The following is a 15,835-nucleotide window of genomic DNA, read 5'->3' as shown; positions in this document are numbered from 1 at the left end:
TTCATAAATCCCATGCCCTTTTGCCAATTATCTCCATTGTATGCCCTCTAGCTGATAAATTTCTTTACAGTTGCTCTAATACCCTCCCTAGCTATGTGAAATCTTCAAATCCAAATCAGAATCCAAGGAACATGCTATTATCTAGTTAAAAAGTGCTACAGAAATAAAATTATCATTTAATTTTATCTTTTGGCAATGGCAATAAATTTGCAAACATGGACATGGATTTGAAGTTTGAAGCTGAATGGTGACTTTCAAAATCATAAACAATGCTACCATGTTTTTAAGATCTGAACTTTAAACTTCCAGAAGTACATGTCACAGTATTTTGCTAACTGCCAAGTTTATTTTCCCCCAAAGTTATGAAAAATTCAGATATGTACAAAATTTCTACATAGCTGTGTCTTGAATTGGACCTAGGATGTAGTAGTGAACTAGTTATAAGTACTATTTTGTAAAAATGAATTAAGACAATTGCTTCATCATGCCTTCAAACTAAAACCAACTGCATGAGGAAAAAAAAGATACCAACTACCTACCACTGCTGTGAAACTGGATAATAGTTCGATTTACAAATGGAACAAAAGATGAGGAAACAACCCAAACAACACACAAAAATGCTGGAGGAACTCAGCAGGCCAGGTAGCATCTATGGAAAAGAGTAAACAGACGTTTTGGGACAAGACCCTTCATAAGAACAGGAAAAAAAGGGGTGAAGTGAAGAAGCAAGGTAAAAAGATAAAGGGCTGGAGAAGGGGGAGTCTGCTAGAGGTTAGAAGCCCATGGTAGAAAGGGAAGGGGGAGGAGCAGAGGGAGTTGATGGGCAGGTAATGAGATAAGGTGAGAAAGGAAACAAATGGGGGAATGGTGGTGGTGGGGGCAATTAGTGGAAGCTCAAGAAATCGGTGTTGATGTTATCAGGTTGGAGTCCATCCAGATGGAATACAAGGTGTTGCTCCTCCAACCTAAGTGTAGCCTCTTCACAGCAGTAGAGGAGGCCATGGATTGACATGTCGGAATGGGAATGGGAAGTAGAATTGAACTGGGCGGTCACCAGGAGATCTTGCTTTTTCTGGCGGACAAAGCTTAGATGCCTGTCTAAGTGGTCTCCCAATCTACATCGGGTCCTACTGATTTATAGGAGGCCATACTGGGTGCACCAGAAACAGTAGATGACCCCAAAAAACTCACAGGTGGTGTCGCCTCACCTAGAAGGACTGTTTCAGGCCCTGAATGGCAGTGAGAGGAGATGTAGGGGTAGTTACTCTGCTTGCAAAGATAAATACCAGGAGGGAGATCAGTGGGAGAGGGAAAGATGTGCTTGGTGGTAGGGTCCCATCGGAAATGGCAGAAGTTACAGAGAATTGTGCTGGACGTGGAAGCTAGTGGAGTTGTAGGTGAGGGCAAGAGGAACCCTACCCTTATCCCATTGGTGCTCCTCCCCCTTCAATTTCCTTGATGGCCTTTTACCCTTTCCTATCAAATTTCCTTTTTCCAGCCTTTTATTTTTAACAATCAACTTCCTATCTCTTTACTTCACCCCCACCCCTCTGTTTCACCTATCACCTTATACTTCTTCTTCCCCTCTCTCCACCTTCTTGCTCTGACTTCTCATTTTTCCCTCCATCCTGAATAAGGGTCTCAGACAGAAATGTCCTGTGTTTACTCTTTTACTTCGATGCTGCCTGCTGAGTTCCTCCAGCACTTTGGGTGTGTTGCTTGTGTTTCCAGCAACTGCTAGATTTTCTCGTGTCGGGATGTACCAAACTCGTCAAGCATATGGAATTACTTTAAGGAGAAGTCGTCATTTCTGAAATAAACAGTCAAAAATCAACTTTGGTGGTACTGAAAGAGGAAGAAATATTGGCCAGAACTTTGGGAAGACTCAGTTCTCTGAACAATACGTGGTAATTTCAATGCTCATTTAATGGGCGGACAAAATGTTGGCTTAACATCAAACAGTAAGGACTTCTTGTATAATCAAGTGCTTACAAATACTAGAGTGCATATACAAGATACAATTCTAATGCTTTAAAAGCAATAACAAAATTAACACAAAGCACCCCGGTTAAAAAAAAATTATTCTGTATCATTTCTACTGCTGCAAGGGAGGTATTAAGATTTCAGAAACTGCATCACTTGAAGAATGAAGCTATGAACAGAAATTCTTTAAGAAAGCTAATTATCTACCATGCAACGATATTTTAAGTTTGAGTTATAATAGTTTTCTTGCACTTAGAGAAATTGTGTAACAAGACCATTGAATGGAGATTTATACTTTTCTCTCAAGTTTATTTTCCTTCCTCTAGGCATTGATCCATTTACTGGAATATCCATTAACAGCAGTCCTCTGGCATCTCACTCAAATGGTTACTATTCACACGAGCCTGGATGGTGGGCGTTGACAAGCGAGCTTAGTGTAGAAAAGCATCACTGCCGATTTCAATTAAGATCGCACCCGGTGTCCATGTTTAGCAGAAGTGGGAAAAAAAAATCAGGAAGCAGAACTTGACTGTCTGCAGGTTGTTTAACCCAGAGGTATCAAGATTGTCTGCAAGTCCCTGTCACTGCCCTGGCTAACATTAGTCAATTGACATTAAAACTAGGAAGTTCAATTCTTTTTGGCACCTTTCAGACTATTCCATCTTTGCCTTTGTCAATGCATGTGAACAGTCCAGGTGGAGAATTTGGAAGACTGATAGCAATGAAAAACAGATTCTGCAATAATCTTCACTGAGATTTCCTACTTATATGAAGATCCTGACATCAATAATTTCTACATAAAACAAAGGAGAAAAAATGCAAATATAAACATGCAGACGAGGATAGGCCATTTAGTTCTTCAAACCTGTTTCATTTTTCTACTAGACAATTGTTGATCTGCACCTGAATACCACTAATCTGACTTGACTCCAACCACCCCTGCAACCCCAGCATTAAAACAATGCAGTTGCCAAAAAAAACAAAAATACCTATCCAACTCATTTCTTAAGTAATTTTACTGAATAATTGTAATATTTTGAGGGAAAAACCGACTGCGCAAAAATTAAGATTAAATTTAAAACCTTTCCAATGTAAAAATGTTATAGTCAAGAAAAGTTTTCCTGACTCTTTAGGAACCATTTTTCTTGAAGGGGCACTTACAACTACAAAGTCCCCTTTCCTCTGGCTCTAACTATTTTTGGCTTGAAGTGTGTTTATTATTACAATGGGGTCTGTTCTGAGCTATCCTGTTCAAAATGAGAACACAACACATACTGTTTCTTTGTGGTTTGTTTATTTCTTTAATCAGAAGACTCTCAAGAGACTGAAGGCCAGCAATGAATGGCATATCCACGCCCACCATCTGCAACAGAAGCTGTGGATAGTTAATAAAGTCAACTATGAAGGGTAAATACAAGATAGTAACATTTAAGTACTTACCAACATCCTAAAAATATGAATGGTTTTAAAAATAAAATAGAAAGTTAAAAGAATTTACGCACTTCCAGTTTACGCTCTTTCTCTGCTAGGATCTCGTTTTGACTACGGATGTAATCAGCCAGCATACGTGCCAACTGCTTCCGATCTTCCAGTTCTGCAGCAAGTCTGCCATTGTAGTCTGCCAAGAGCATGCAGGCTTCATCCACTGTTTTTGAAAGTCTGTCTGCAGACTCTTTGTCTAAATTGGAATCATAAATCATATTATATTCATGAGAAACCTGAACAACTAGTCCTTCATTTAAACAAAATGAAGTACCTGTACATTTATATTCTTTATAATTTCTCCACTTACCTGTTATTTTGTCTAAGAGCGAAACATCTTGAACTTCTGGCGGCAAAGATGCAATTTTCTGACGAACAGTTGCATCACCAGAGGCTGCGTTTTCCAGCTCTTGTAATGATTTAATGAGATCCTCAGTCTGATACATGAAACAAAAACAATAATGAGATAAAGGATGGTCTCGCCTGAGTATCACTCAGATTGCACCTTTACAGAGCTAATGGAGCACCTTTTCTAAATAACACAAGGAAAACCACAGTTGCTAGAATGGAACAACATACAATGCTGGATGAACTTACTAGATGACACATCTACAGAGGGAAATGAACAATCAACATGTCAGATGAGACTCTTCATCAGCACTGGAAAGAGCAAAAGCCAGAAGGATGGGGTGGGGTGGGGTGGAAGGCCATGAGCTGGCAGGTAATGGGTTAATACAGTTGCGTGATGGGAGATAGGTAAGTGGATGGAGTGGGAATGAGTTGAGAAGCTGCGAAGTGATAGATGGAAGAGGCAAACGTTTGAAAAGGATGGAATCAAATTGGACGACAGTGGACCATGGAATGAAGGAATGAGGTAGGAAACAAGAAAGAAGAAGGTGTGGATTGGCAGTTTATGAGGGTGTGGAGGGGAAGACAAGGGGTAAGGGGGCCAGAGGGACAAGGGAAAACAAGGGGCCAGGTGGGTGGTGCAGTGGTTACTAGAAGTTAGAAATATTGATGTTCCCCCTGACAGGTTGGGGGACTACCCAAACAGAATATGAGGTGTTGTCCTTTAATATGCAAATGGCCTCCAACTGGTAGTAGAGGCAGTTGTGCTCAGACATGTTAGTGTGGGAGCAAGAGGTGGAATTAAAATGGCTGGACATTGGGAGATCTTCCAAAATATTAATTCAGTGACCAAAAATAGCATGTGTCATCATTAAACTTAATTCAAACATGACACATAAGTATTTTCATTTTGTCACTGAGTGTCTCTGAATATTTGATTGTATCAGCCAAACTAAAATCGCTCAACGATGAACCTTACAAATTGAAGACATTTACATATCAATTAGAAATGGACAATATCCACAAAATGGATGATAAAATATGATGAGACTGTTAACCTTTAAAATTGTAATAGGACATTCGCTAACATTGATTAATATTGGCAAATAATAAAATATTTTATACTAAAATACTGACATTAAACTAATGTACTAAGTACAATTTGCTTTCAACACATTTTAGTGTAGATGTAAAAGATATTATCCTTTATAGCTCTCTTAAGGCAATGTTATAAAATTGCTGTAAAGGGAATAATAGATATGAGAGTATTTGGAAGGTAACATCACACATTACTCTATGATTACAAACTGTTGAACTTTACTTCCATAGCATCATCTAAATCTCAGGTATGATTACGACTTCAGAATTCCTTCGAAAATTATTACTCTGTGGTTTTACTCAATATTTGCCACATTTGCAAACTCGCAGTTGATTGCATTAATATTCATTATATTGTGATGACTGACATAATAATTTTATAGGACAAAATTGATAAAGCATCAGTTGTCAAGAAATAACTTGCAGTACATCATTGGGAAATTCTGTGGCCAGGAAATGGTGCTTGATAGCATTTATCTTTGATGCCAATATTTTAATCTATTGGGGAAACTATTCAAAAAATTAAATTTTCTCATTTTTAAAATCTAAAATATTTACAGGGAGTGAAAATCTAGAGATGGTCATTCCCAATAAGTAGTTTCTAATAACCAACACTGTAAAACTGCTTTAAATGTTATTTCACACAAAACAAATACAATAATTTATCTGTGAATAATTAACAATATGCACTTCATTTTGAATACAGTGGTCTTCAAGGGAAGTAATTATGAAGCTCTAGTTTAAATACTGTCTAAATTTTAAAAAATCATGCAAATACATTACAGAATGTGCCAAATATGAACTGAACTATTACAGATAATACCAAGCTCTGAGACATAATACCAGTGCAGAACAAACTATTAAGTATTAATGATAAAATTGTAAGTCAGTTAATATTTGTCATAAATTATGCTTTTGCATGGAGTTAACCAACCACAAAAAGTTCTTAGCATGAGCTTGAAATTAGAAAGTTAGCGTATTTTGGAATTTATGATTATAATCATGTCCAATTCATGCTTTTTTAATACTGTATATAAACAAAGTGATTTTTGGTCTGAAATTGTCTCATTCAACCCTTTGCCACTGTCTGCTGAGGTTTGCTTCTCCAATAGGGTCACTAAGAAAACCAGAACTCAAGCATGCTCTGCAAAAGCTGAAAAATAGGACCTCCAGGGTAGTACTCTGGATTGCTGCTGGTGTCATGTGCCAGTGAGGGCAAGAAATAGGATGATTTGGCTGATAAATGCATGGCTAAAGAATTAATGCAGAAGCAAGGTTTCAGATTTCTGGATCATTGGGATCTTTTCTGGGGAAAGCATGACCTCAACAAAAAGAACAGGTTACATGTGACTCCAAGGAGGAACCATTATCCTTGAGGGCAGGTTTGCTAGAACTGTTGGGGAGGATTTGGCAGGAAATGGGAACTAGAGTGACTGGGCTGAGAACAGGACAGTTGAATGCAACTAGATGCAGTGTGTAATGAGATTGTGAGGAAGGACAGGCAGACGATAAAACAAAACTGCAGTCAGTGGGATGAGTTAACAAGGGGCCAAAATTTTTTTTAAAAAGGTGATGAATACAGGACTGAAGGTGTTACATCTGAGTGCATGCAGTATACAGAATAAGGTAGAAGACCTTACAGCGCAGTTGGATTAGCAGTGAAGGTGTTGTGGGCATATGTATCACGACTGAAAGAAGATTATAGTTGGGAGTTAACATCCAAGGATACACACTAGATCAAAAGGACATGCAGGTAGGCAGAGGTCGTGGGGTGGCTCCATTGGTAAAAGATAAATCAAATACTTAGAAAGAGGTGACATAGGACTGGAAGATGTGAGTAGAGTTAAGAAACTGCAATGGTAAAAAGACCTTGATGGGAGTTATTTAAAGGTCTCCGAACAGTAGCCAGGATGTGGTCTATAAGTTACAACAGGAAATGGAAAAGGCATAAAAAAAGGACAAAGTTGTGATAATCATGGGGGATTTCAATACATATGTAGATTGGGAAAAGCCAGTTGTTGCTGGATCCCAAGAGAGGGCATTTGTAGACTGCCTACAAGATTGCTTTTTAGAGCAGCTTGTGGTTGAGCCCACTAGGGGAACAGCAATTCTGGACTGGATGTTATGTAATGACTCAGATTTGGTTAGTGAACTTAAGGTAAAGGAATCCTTAGTAGGCACTGATCAAATGATAGAATTCACCCTGCAGTTTGAGAAGGAGAAGCTAAAATTGGATGCATCTGTATTACAGTGAAGTAAAGGGGATTACAGAGGCATGAGAGAGAAGGCTGGTCACAAGTTCTTTGGAAGGGGACACTAACAAGGATAACAACAGAACAGCAGTGGCTGGTGTTTCTGGGGGAATTTTAGAAGGTGCAATACAGACACATTCCAAAGATGAAGTAGTATTATAATGGGAGGATGAGGCAACCATGGTTAACAAGGGAAGTCAAAGACAGCATAAAAGCTAAGAGCTAGCATATAATATAGCAAAAAATAGTGGGAAGGTAAAGGATTGGGAAGTTTTTAAAAACCAACAGAAGGCAACTAAAAAGCCATAAAGACAGAAAAGATTAAATGAAGGTAAGATGGTCAATAATATAAAAGAGGATACACAAAGTTCTTTTTCTAGATAGAGTGGATATCAGATCGCTGTAAAATGATGCTGGAGAGGTAGTAATGGGGTTCAAAAAAAAATGGCAGATGATCTTAATAAGCATTTTGTATCAGTCTTCACTGTGAAAAACACTAGCAGAAAGCCAGAAATTGAGAGTGCTGGGGAAGAGCTGAGTGTTATTGATATATGGTTCGTCCATCATCGTCGATGAAGACCTCGACACCATTACTCATTTTGAGACTGGATGAAGATGACTGGTCAGGCCAATTCGGGCACGAAATATCCTGGCACATGTTGGGCAGACATGTGTAGGTACTGCAGCTGTTGAGCTGGTGGCTCTGGACTTGTGCAGCTCCCGCTTATGTTGTGCTTCAGCAATGCACCTTGCTTCGTCAGCTTGACAGCCCTTGTGGATGAGGCCGCGCCAGGTAGGGCGGTTTTGTGCCAGTGTTTCCCAAGAGGTCGTGTCTATGTCAAGTGACTTCATGGAGGCCTTTAGTGTGGCTTTGTATGTTTCTTCTGCCATCCATGTGAGCATCTTCCAGCAGAGAGTTCCCCAAAAAGGGGCTGCTTGCGTACGCGCTCGTCCAGCATGTGGATGACACGACCTGCCCACCGGGTCTGTGCTCTCATCAGCAGTGTATGGACTGATGGCAGACTTGCTCTAGAGAACTTCAGTGTCTGGTACTTTATCTTGCCATCTGATGTCTAATATTCTGCGAAGACAAGTCATGTGGAAATGGTTGAGCTGTCTTGCATGCCTTCGATACACAGTCCACGTTTCACAGGCATACAGGAGGGTAGTGAGTACCACAGCTCTGCAGACCTTCAGTTTTGTTGCTGGACTGATTCCTCGACGTTCCCATACAGTGGAGCACAGACTACCGAAACCAGAACTTGCCTTTGCTATTCTGCAGTTAACTTCTGTATCTATTGTCACTGCTCGTGAGAGGGTGCTGCCAAGGTAAGTAAACTGGTCCACAGCCTGTAGTTTCTGCCCTTTGATTGTGATTTTGGGTTCTGTGTACGGTGCATGAAGAGCAGGCTGATGCAAGACTTCGGACTTTTCGATGTTGATGGTGAGTCCAAAGTTGTCACAAGCCGTGGAGGATTTGGAGACTTGTCTGAGGCGTTCCCAGTCACCAATGGCGTCAAACAGGGTTGTGTGCTCACACCCACACTGTTCAGCATGATGTTTACTGTCATGCTGAATGATGCCTTCCAGGACAGTGATGCTGGAATCAGCCTCAAGTACAGAGTGGATGGAAAGTTCTTCAACCTGAGGAGACTTCAAGCTATTACCGAAGTGAAGGAGAGTGTTCTGAGTGACTTCCTCTGTGCCAATGACTGTGCCCCGTATGCTGGCTCGGAGCCAGAGATGCAAAACAATATGTATATATTATATATATATATTAATTTTTAAAAAAGGTTGAGAAACCATGGCCTAGACAGAGTGGATGTGGAAAGGATGTCTCCTGTAGTAGTGGAGTCTAGGACCAGAGGGTACAGGCTCAGAATTGAAGGATGACTATTCAAAACAGAGATGAGGCAAAATTTATTTAGCTAGGTGATGAATCTGAAGAATTCATTGCCTCAATTGGCTGTGCAGATCAAGTCATTGGGTATATTTAAGGTGGAGGTTGATACATACTTAATTATTCAGGGCGTCAAAGGTTACAGGGAGAACGTAGGAGAATGGGGAGGAGACAGATAATAAATCAGCCATGATGGAATTGCGGAGCAGACCCAATGGGTCAAATGGCCTAATTCTACTCCTGTCATACCGTCTTAATTCACGTCCATTTAGATCTCATAAGGTAAAGCCTCATAGCATTAATGATGAGCTCAACAGCTTTTATGCTTGCTTTGAAAGGGAGAATAAAACCCCAAGTGTGTAAACCTCCACAGCATCTCGTGATCCTGAGAACTGTCTCAGAGACCAACATCAGGACATCCTTCAAGAAGTTGAACCTTTGGAAGGCGTCAATCCCCAATGGTGTATCAGGCAGGATACTCAAAACCTGTGCCAACCAAATGGCTGGAGTATTCAAGGATATATTTTTTTTAATTTATAGAAATACACAGTGGAATAGGCTCTTCCAGCCCTCTGAACCGCACCACCCAGCAACCACCCGATTTAATCCTAGCCTTATCACAGGATAATTTATAATCACATACTAACTGACGAACCAGTATGTCTTTGGAGATGTATACTCAACATTTTAGAAACAGCTTCTTTCGCTCTGCCATCAGATTTCTGAACAGTCCATGAACCTACAAATACCATCTCACTCTTCAGTATATTTTAATTATTTACTTTTCAATATATTTTTAGAGATATAGTACAAATAGGCCCTTCGAGCCATGCCATCTAGAAATACCCAATTTAACGTCAGCCTAATCACAGGACAATTTATAATGACCAATTAACGAACTAATCGGTATGTCTCTGGACAGCAGAAGGAAACCAGAGCACCCAGAGAAAACCCACGCCTTCCATGAGGAGGACGTTCAAACTCCTTACAGGGAACGCCGGGATTAACTCTGAGGCCTTGAGCTGTGAAAGCATTGCGCTAACTGCTACTCTGACGTGGCGCCATATTGTAGCTTACAGTAATTTCTTTTATCTTATTTCAACTTACAGTAATTTTTTTTGTACCTTGCCAAACAAATTTCATAATGTACATCAATGATAAACCTGATTCTGAAATCTTCCATACAAGTTCATTATATACATACATACACACACAACCAAATGAAATGTTCCTCTGAACTCTAATGCGCCTGCAAAAAACAGTTCACATACAGCACATAAAATTACATATTACCATAAGCTAGTAAAATATAATTAAAAATGCATGCAGTGCACAGCACAGGTAAACGTATACAGCAACAGCTCACTGTCCTAGTGACAGGACCTCAATGGTGGCAGGGTATTCATTGATCTTACAGCCCGTAGGAAGAAGCTGTTACTAAGACTAGCAGTCCTGGTACTGATGCTCCTGTACCTCCTTCCTGATGGTAGTGGGTCAAAGAGATTGTAGATTGGATGGTAGGGATCATCAACAACGTTCCAGTAAATGTCAAAAATAGGGAGGAGGGAGAATCCGGTGATGCTCTGTGGTTTTTACTATCCTCTGTAGGGTCTTGCAGTCCAATGCCTTCCATGCCTCAATGATGCAAGCCAGACAGAACATTCTCTATGATGCACCTGTAGAAAGTTTCAGAATGAAGGTGGGGAGCCTTGCACGTCCCAATCTCCTCAGAAAGTGTAGATACTGCTGTGCCTTCTTGATTAATGAGGTGGTGTTGTGGGTCCAGATTAGACCATCCGTTATGTGTACACTAAGGAACCTTGTGCTCTTCACAGCAGAGCCATTAATGTGCAATGGAGGATGATCGATCTGCACATTTCTGAAGTCCACAATCATCTCCGGTCTTGCCCACGTTGAGACTCAGGTTGTTTTCACACCACTTGACAAGCCCCTCTACCTCCCCTCTGTATGCCAACTCATCATTGTCATTGATGAGGCCAACTACTGTTGTATCATCAGCAAACTTGATGTGGTTTGAGCTGGATCTGGCAGTGTAGTTGTGAGTCAGCAGCAGGACCAAACAACAGTGGACTAAGCACACAGTCCTGGAGGGTTGTGTGCTCCTAGTAATGGAACTTGAAATGCTGCTGCCAACTTGGACTGACTGGGGTCTTTCTATCACGGAGTCCAAGATCCAGTTACAGAGAGGGGCGTTGAATCCCAATGAGGACAGTTTACCCATCAGCTTCTGAAGGATGATCGTGTTAAATGCTGAGCTGAATTCGATGAACATTCTGGTGTGTGAGGCATCACTCTCTAGGTGGGGCAGGATGGAGTGGAGAGCAGAGCCAAAGCTTTGGCACCATCAGTGGACCAGCTTGAGAGGTAGTCTCTGGAGGCGCAGCGGAGTAATGATGGTGCTAAATGGCGACTCCTTTGCTTGCATCTTAAGAAACAGCTCCATTTCCATTTAATATTTTTATTTTTTCCTTTTAGGATTCTCTTGAAGACCCTGACCTAGAGTTACACACTGACTTCGGTTCTTTGTGGGAATGGGACCCGCTCTCGGGGTTTCATAACTGGCCGTTGTTCGGCATACCAAGGGCTCAGCCTAAGAGTCTGGCTCGGATTTGGAAGCCTAGGACCTCGGGGCTCTGGAGATGGGTGGATCGAGGGTCAGTGTCACGGCAGGAGACCCGTGTGTAGTCAGGAGAGTCGAAATATCTACGGCTGTGTGTCTTAAACCAGCAAGTTTTTTGTTATGTCTCTCTGTTCACTGCCAAAACAGAGACACCTCCTCCCTTAATAGGGAGAGAAAGCGCCTGTGGTACGTCGTACACTGGGTGAAATGCAAAGTCTTTGGGGTAAGTGCAAGTCTGTGCCTTTGCTATTGCTTTGCTCACGCTTCAGTGCTCGGTGGCGGGTGCCAATGCTTTTTGTTGCTAGTGGGGGGATTGTTGCTTGCTGCCGCTTATGCGTGAGAAGGGAGGGGAGCTGGGGGGGGGGGACTTTGGGGTCCTAACATTTAACTGTCGTTCATTTTTTGGGGCACTCCTCAGTCTTCATGGATGGTTGTGAAGAGGAAGCATTTCAGGATGTATATTGTATACATTTCTCTGACATTAAATTGAACCTTTGAACTGGAAAATTTCCAGTGTAGCAGGAAGGAGGGATTTTATACAATCAAAGCACTTAATGATTGCTGGGCATTAATTGTTTAAACCAGTTACCACTGCTCTTTTGAGCACTGGAATGATGTCCATTAAATCTCTGTTAGTTGGGCCGTACAATCCCTCAGCATTTGGCTGGGGATTGTGTCTCGCCCCACAAGCCAAAATCCTCCTCACCTTAGCTGCGCCAGACAGGGTGCTGTTCCGGGGAAGTGGGGGTTTTCCGATGTCACATTGTGTCAAATCGTGCATAGAAGGCATTCAGCCTATCAGGAAAGGAGGCAAGGTTGTCATCAATGTGCAAGGTGGACTTTCACCTGTTATGGTTTGTATACCCTGCCATCTGCATTATATTCCTAGTTCCTGATGGCTCTTGCTGACCTTTGAATCAGTCTGTTCCCCGACCCTCAAGCAGTGCACGAGCTTCAGCAGCCAGCCGTGGTTTCAGGTTTACTCTGGCAGTGTATATTTAATCACGGTAATCTCAACGCATTTTCTTATGTCTCGCGGCACATGCTCCAGCCAACACTTTCAAAACAGCACAGACGTGGCAGCTTTGAGTCAGGTCCTGAACTCTCTAAAAACTGGCTTGATGCATTTCACCAATGGTCTGAATGCAGGGATTAGTGAAAGGGATATGTGGTCTAGTACTCGTAGTGAAGTCACCTTGTAGGCTCTATGAACATCAGTATAAACCAGATCTAATATTCTATCCTCTGGATGTGATGTTGACTTGCTGGTAGAACTTTGGCAGAACTGTTTCTAAGTTGGCATGACTGAAGTCATCATCAACAATGATGACACCATCGAGGTGAGTGGCTTCGAGGTCGCAGATAGAGGTTCCTGCAGCACTTCCAGCTGCAGCATGGGGTAGGATATGAATTGTAACAAGTCACAATGGCAGTGAACTCCCTTGGGTCTGCACTTCACCATTAAAGACCATCTGTGGTGTGAAGTGGGTCGTTTCTACTGAGACATTCACACACCAGTTTTTACTGACAGACACACAGACCTCCAGTGCAGGTCTTCCCAGAGGTCACAACAGTCCTGCCCAGCTGAAAGAAGATTAGGCCTTCTAGCTGGATGGTCAGTTCTGAAATGCAGTTTTTCTTAAGTTTGCAAAGTTTTGGCATTCTATTTAAAACTTTGACAAACTTCTGTAGATTGACTGGCTGCATTATGGCCTGCTAGGGAAACACCAGTGCCCTTGAACTGAGGTGGTGAATTTGGCCCAGTCTATCACAGATAAAGCCCTCCCCACCACTGGGTACATCTACATGGAGTGCTGTCACAGGAAAGCAGCATCCATCATCAAGAACCCTCCCCCCTCCCCCCACACCATACAGGTTATGCTCGCTTCTTGCGCTGCTAGGTGGCACTGGAGTGTTAGAACCCACACCACCAGCCTCAGGAAAAGTTACTACTAAATAGTAAACTCACCCCATTACTGAACCATCCGCACAACCAATGGACTTACTGTGAGGATTCCATCTCAGGTTCTCAATATTTATTGTTTGTTTACTTGTTTTTTTTTGCATTTGCATTTTGTTGTCTTTTGCACATTGGTTGCTTGTTCATCTTGTTGGGGGAGGTCTTTTATTGATTCTATTATGCTTCCTACATTTACTGTGTATGTCAACAAGAAAATGAATGTCAGGGTTGTATATGATGACATGTATATACTTTGATAATAAATTGACTTTCAACTTTGGAGCCACGTTTCTGTCAGGACGAGTGTGAAGCAGTCCCTCATCTCCTGCTGGTTCAGACGCAGGTACAGGTAATTCATTTTATTTTCTTGTGATCAGATGTTAGTGAATAGAATTGTTGGTAATGTGGGCCTGCAGGGAACCCCTTTAAATCTTGCTCGAATACAGCACCTCTGTGCTCTTGTGTACCACTTCTGACGTTCATTTCTCTGAGTAGCTGCAGATTGGAGCAAGAGCCTGCATCACATGTTACACTATAACTGCGCAACATCTTTGTCATTCCTCTCACTAGCAAGATAGACTTGCAGTTTTTACAGTTCTTTATGATCAGCAGTGTTTTTCGATCATAGATGAAAAGGACAAAAAATGTCACCACTGACTGGAGCTGCAGACGCTGCTGCTACTATCAAGTAAACTGCAATAAGAATATTACTTGGCTCCAGTCAAGAATGCCTCAAGCAACTTGCAGTGTTCTAGCCAAGACAAATTCAATGAACTATCCACATCTTCCCCCACCCCTCACAAGAATTGTTACAAACTTTTCATCAATCAACCAAAAACTAATATCATTGTAATAGTTTTAAATAAATTGCACAAGCTCTAGATGATTTTCAAGAATACAAAAATAGAAACCACACCCTTTGAAGAACAGATGATCATGCATGAACTAAGGGCTTCACTATTTAAAGCAAACATCAGCAGTATGTTTGGAAATAGACTAATCAAACTATCAAAGCAAGACTGTGATATTTAGCTCTGCTGTACTGCAGGGCTTTGGAGAACATAATAATAGCAACAGAAAGGCACATACTTGTGTTGCCATTCAGTTGATCCTAACCATACCTCCCTTTAACTTATATCCTTTGATTCCTAAGATAGCCTGTTCTCCAGTTGATCCCAAGGCACCTTTTTCAAAAAATTGCTTCAAATGAACAACAAACTGATTCTCAAACTACTTTTTCCAACATAATTTTCCCAGTTTTATATGAAATTTAAGGTCCATCATAATTATTGGTTCAACTTCGCTCCAATTCTTATTTCTTGATTAGTTTTCTCTGTAACTGTATTTCTGCTGTTAGGAAGCATACTAAGCAATTGATTGCTTTCTCATCCTCACTTTCTATTCAGGGACAAAACCATTCCTCATTAACAACACCACTTTGCCCCACAATTCCTCTCCCCAAAAACATTTATTATCAATTCCCAATTTATCATCCAAGGTCTAAGATGGGATTTCATTCACTCTCATCTCAAGTTTCCATCACAAATGCACAGAATAATATCTATTCTCCAACTTAATTGCCCTCTATCATGGAGTTAAAAGCGCTTAATTTTGGCAGGTCAATGAAAGTACTCCTCACAGGTCCCCTCTGATGCCATAAATAATTTAAACACTGATGCCATTTTTGGGACCCCATTTCACCAGTATTCAAAAAAGTTCCAATTTTAAACAAAAACAATTGCTTTCATTTCGAGATCCGTACTCAATCCTGCTGCTTTCTCATAAATCTCTTTGGTATCTTCTCCAGTGAAAACTGATCTTTTCTGTAGTGAAGTTACCAGAATTATATGCAGTACTGAGCTATGGCCTAACTAACTAGTACTGGCAAACCATTAGAGAAGTAAACCTTCAAATAAAAATCTCCTAAAAGTTCAGTTGCCAGATAAATATTAGTTCATTTATTTAATCCAGGTACTACTGGACACAGAATTTCCTAATAATGACCCGTAAATTATTTTATGACAAACCTCTAGTCATGACATCACAACTGGCAACCCTCCTGCGAGGAAGTCATCCTGCAACGATACAAAAAGCATCTTCACCAGCATCCACAGCTTACAGCGAAACAAAACAATAAAACCTCCAAAGTAACAAATGAATTACTTCAACTT

At 41.1% G+C, this 15,835-nt stretch overlaps 1 protein-coding gene across 5 annotated transcripts in view; it reads right to left on the bottom strand.

Annotated features, from left to right (window-relative positions):
- Positions 1-15,835, bottom strand: part of LOC134357911 (regulation of nuclear pre-mRNA domain-containing protein 1B-like) — a 76,357-nt gene that overhangs the window by 38,131 nt on the left and 22,391 nt on the right. For 3 of the 5 annotated variants that reach the window (XR_010020755.1, XM_063069679.1, XM_063069680.1), the window contains exons 5-6: positions 3,776-3,902; positions 3,486-3,661 (exon numbers count right to left, since the gene is read on the bottom strand). Coding sequence is in view for 4 of the 5 variants with exons in the window: in XM_063069679.1 (XP_062925749.1) it covers positions 3,486-3,661; positions 3,776-3,902 (303 nt within the window). In the remaining variant the exon portion in view is untranslated. Of the gene's footprint in view, positions 1-3,022; positions 3,359-3,485; positions 3,662-3,775; positions 3,903-15,835 lie in introns of those variants that run through there. The other 2 variants (XM_063069677.1, XM_063069678.1) reach the window with 2 other exon arrangements.

This window comes from Mobula hypostoma, chromosome 17 (genome assembly GCF_963921235.1).
Source record: "Mobula hypostoma chromosome 17, sMobHyp1.1, whole genome shotgun sequence".
In the NCBI taxonomy this organism is placed as follows: domain Eukaryota; kingdom Metazoa; phylum Chordata; class Chondrichthyes; order Myliobatiformes; family Myliobatidae; genus Mobula; species Mobula hypostoma.
The sequence above is the reverse complement of the archived record's forward strand: the minus strand, read 5'-3'. Positions and strand labels throughout refer to the sequence as shown.